This window comes from Gorilla gorilla, chromosome 9, assembly GCF_029281585.2.
Source record: "Gorilla gorilla gorilla isolate KB3781 chromosome 9, NHGRI_mGorGor1-v2.1_pri, whole genome shotgun sequence".
In the NCBI taxonomy this organism is placed as follows: domain Eukaryota; kingdom Metazoa; phylum Chordata; class Mammalia; order Primates; family Hominidae; genus Gorilla; species Gorilla gorilla.
This window is the reverse complement of record NC_073233.2, coordinates 90,617,281-90,621,457: the sequence shown is the minus strand read 5'-3', so window position 1 is coordinate 90,621,457 and position 4,177 is coordinate 90,617,281. Positions and strand designations below refer to the sequence as shown.

At 56.9% G+C, this 4,177-nt stretch overlaps 1 protein-coding gene across 1 annotated transcript; it reads left to right on the top strand.

Annotated features, from left to right (window-relative positions):
• The first annotated feature begins 1,075 nt into the window (after window positions 1-1,075).
• On the top strand, window positions 1,076-2,970 carry FAM181B (family with sequence similarity 181 member B). The gene has a single exon (XM_004051892.5). It carries the CDS (start codon window positions 1,249-1,251, stop codon window positions 2,527-2,529), a length of 1,281 nt encoding a protein of 426 aa, XP_004051940.2. The 5' UTR covers window positions 1,076-1,248; the 3' UTR covers window positions 2,530-2,970.
• Window positions 2,971-4,177: the final 1,207 nt, after the last annotated feature.

Here is a 4,177-nt window from a genome sequence, read left to right as displayed (position 1 = left end):
TAAGTCATGAGGTTGTTGAGTGGTGGCTAAGACCAGAACCCAAGCTTTTTCTGAATCTCTTGTGAAAATGACCTTATTGCTCATTTTCTCTATCTATCCCAAAGAGGATTGCCCAGGTGAAATTAGTTTTAAGTGAACTTCATAATGATCCCTGAAATGCAATGAAAATTCCAGGGATAACCTAAATGGTATGACAGGTAGGGGAGAGGTTCCAATCCATCTTTTATTCTAACATGCTGAGAGTTTTATACACACACAGTGTTCTCAAGTAACAGGGGGCTTAGCCAGATCGACTCCTTTCTCCATTGCCTCCTGCTATGTATTAATAAAAGATGGGCCACTGCTGGCCTCAATTTACTGTTAGCCAATTGTTACTCGTAACAATCAAGTGGCAAACAGTCAAGAAGAAAGAGCACTGGGCTTGAGAATCCTGGGAAAACTCAGGTTAGAATCTTAGGATCAGGTCTAGAGCTTTAAGAAATACTCATTTTCCTTCCCCATCTTAATAGATGAGAAAGGCAAGGGCAAGAGAGGACGCAAGTATTGTCAAGGGCTTAGGAATGGCTTTGGAGACAGAATGGGCTAGATCTGACTTTGGCCAACTCACTGAACCTCCCTGAGGTGCAGTGTCCACGTTTGTTGAATGGCGATAACATGTAATTCACAGGGCTGTTGTTCAAGGATTAAATGAGATAATAGATGGACAGCGCCTGGCAGAAGCAAGCGCCCAGAAGCTGGTGGGTGTTGTTATACAGCTGGACTGAAACCCACGTCTCTAGACTCCTGCCTTCTTGCCTCAGGAGAGGCACCACCGCAAGTACCTGCAGAAGCCTATCAAGCGCTGCAGCGGCCTCATGGGCCTGAGCTGGAGTTTGAGGACCAGCCATCTCTTCCTCACCCCTTGCGGTTAGAGGAGTCAAGAGAAACGCCGCGGGGCAAAGGGAAACGAAGGGGTTAAGGCGTTGAGCTTCAGAAAGCTCAGAAAACTAAAGCGACCCCCCACTCCTCCAAGCCAGGCTAAGTAAGCCCCTCCCCTCCACCACAGGGGCGGTCGCCGCGCGCTCCCTCCCTCCGCCCCTTGCTTACAAGACCTAATGAGCTCCCCCGGGAGGCAGCGCAGCAAGCCAGGCCCGGAGCTAGTAGGCTGCGCCGCGCGCGCCGCGCTGGGGCGGGAGCTGGGCCTGGGCGGCGGGCAGGAGCTGGCGGGGGCGCACGGGCAGCGCTGCGGACAGCCCGGGAGCCGCGGCGATGGCGGTGCAGGCGGCGCTCCTCAGCACGCACCCTTTCGTGCCCTTCGGCTTCGGGGGCTCCCCGGACGGGCTAGGGGGCGCCTTCGGAGCCCTGGACAAGGGCTGCTGTTTCGAGGACGATGAGACCGGGGCTCCGGCGGGTGCGCTGCTGTCGGGAGCCGAAGGAGGGGACGTGCGCGAGGCCACCCGCGATCTACTCAGCTTCATTGACTCGGCGTCCAGCAACATCAAGCTGGCGCTGGACAAGCCGGGCAAGTCGAAGCGGAAGGTGAACCACCGCAAGTACCTGCAGAAGCAGATCAAGCGCTGCAGCGGCCTCATGGGCGCCGCGCCCCCCGGCCCGCCCTCCCCGAGCGCCGCCGACACGCCAGCCAAACGGCCGCTGGCCGCCCCTAGCGCCCCGACAGTCGCGGCCCCGGCCCACGGCAAGGCTGCCCCCCGGCGGGAGGCGTCGCAGGCCGCCGCGGCCGCCAGCTTGCAAAGCCGAAGTCTGGCCGCGCTCTTCGACTCGCTGCGCCACGTCCCCGGGGGTGCCGAGCCGGCGGGGGGTGAGGTGGCTGCGCCGGCGGCCGGGCTAGGAGGTGCGGGCACTGGGGGCGCCGGAGGGGACGTGGCAGGCCCCGCGGGGGCCACGGCGATCCCAGGGGCCAGGAAGGTCCCGCTGCGGGCACGCAATCTGCCTCCGTCCTTTTTCACGGAGCCGTCCCGGGCAGGCGGCGGCGGGTGTGGCCCGTCGGGGCCGGACGTGAGCTTGGGCGACCTGGAGAAGGGCGCGGAGGCCGTGGAGCTCTTTGAGCTGCTGGGGCCCGACTATGGCGCCGGCACGGAGGCGGCAGTCTTGCTTGCCGCGGAGCCTCTCGACGTGTTCCCCGCCGGAGCCTCCGTACTGCGGGGACCCCCGGAGCTGGAGCCCGGCCTCTTTGAGCCGCCGCCGGCAGTGGTGGGAAACCTACTGTACCCCGAGCCCTGGAGCGTCCCGAGCTGCCCCCCGACCAAAAAGTCCCCTCTGACTGCCCCCCGCGGCGGCTTGACCTTGAACGAGCCCTTGCGCCCCCTGTACCCCGCCGCTGCGGATTCTCCCGGCGGGGAGGACGGGCCGGGCCATTTGGCCTCTTTCGCCCCCTTCTTTCCAGACTGCGCCCTGCCCCCGCCGCCGCCGCCCCATCAGGTGTCCTACGATTACAGCGCGGGCTACAGCCGCACCGCCTATTCCAGCCTTTGGAGATCCGACGGGGTTTGGGAAGGGGCGCCGGGGGAGGAGGGGGCGCACCGGGACTGACTTCGAGGCACGCTTCCCTTCATTAGAGACGGCTGTGGAGAGCGCCGCGCCTCCGTGGGTTTCTCCTAAATCTAAAGAACGATGGGAAAATGCACGTGGAGATGAAACCGGATTTTTAAAAATTCAATTAATAAAAGCAACTTCAGAAAAAAGAGATGAAGACGAGTTGGGGATTGTTTAATCACAACCTCAAGTGTTAAAACAAAAACAAACACGTTGGTAGGTTCTTACTGGACCAGAGGAGTCAAGAAACCAAGACGGTTTGGGGTATGGGGTGGGGACGGCAAAAGGGGTAAGAGCTGGCTTCTGTAGCCACCTGTCCCTTCTATTTTTCAGTGAAGGTCAGTGTATTTAGTGTAATTACCCCTTCTAAACAGTGTCCTAGTCCCTCCCTTCCCTCTCCTTGAGTGCATTTTGAATTAAAGCCTATATTGAAAAGAATGGGGGTGAGACTTACTGATTTGGGTGTTTTCTTACAGGACGGTTTTCCGTCTGGTCGCTTAGCTTTGTTAGGTGAGCCTGTGGCTGAGGGAGGAGGCCGGTGGTCCACTGCTGACCTCCTGTGCTGGTCCTTGGGTAGGGTTCTCTTCTGTCACCGTTTAACTCTTTCTTCTGCCCGCTTCCTGCTTCCATCTCCTTCCACCCTTATCACAGTCCCAGTGCTTACTTTCCTTCTTTCTTTGCCTGGCCTCTCATTATTCTATTTCTTTCGGCCGGCTTTTCTTGCACATCTCTTTGGTAGGAGACTTAAATCTGGCAAACCTGGGTTCCATTTCTCTCCTGTCTTTTCCCCATTTTCCAGCCACTTTGGGAGGGAGAGAGTGGGCAAACTGTAACCTCTTTGTATCAAGTTTCCTGATCTGAGAGGGTGAAGACGGTAATGTTCTTCTACTCCACAACTGGTTGGGTAGCTCAGAGGGAAATAAGTAAAATGTCTTGAGGCTGTGGCAGTGCTTGATTGGTTCTCCTGTGTATATATAAATGGTTTCTACACACGGAAACGGAGTTGTGAGTCCCATGCCTTTTTTGGCGGGGGGCTATCTACTTGCCTGGTGATTGCCCTTTCCTTTACAAGCTGTACATCCTCTTTACCATCCCTCCTCCTCTCCTTCCACAGCTCCCCCTCCACCTCTGTTGGTTTCTGCCTCCCTGTGTTTCCTCAGTCCTTATACCCACACCCTCCCCACGGAAGGGCATAAAGAAAGGTGTGAAGTTTCCAAAGGAGTTTCTGTTCCCTGAATAGCAGGTCTGATGAATCTGAAGGGGCTCTGCAGGGAGGAGTATGATCTGTTGTCCGAGGGAGATTTGGGGAAAAAAATATTTTTACCAGCCATGAATGTGGCAGAGAGGACACATGGCACCATCAGGATGGTTAAGTGGCAGGGGAGGAAAGACTGGTGGGAAGTGAGCAGCTGGAGGGAAAAGAGGAGCCCTTGGTGCTGCAGAACTGCGGGGAGAAAGGCATGAAGAGAGCAACGCCCAGAACATCTGAGCGAGAGGCTGCCTTCTGATGATGCTGCAAAGGAGAGCTGCTTGGCTTCAAGGCACCCAGGATTGATTGCAGGAATATCTGGATGTGAGTTAGTTGAAAACCGAGTGTTACCGCAAGAGGTGTAAAAATCCAGATTCATGTTTGCACACATCAAAA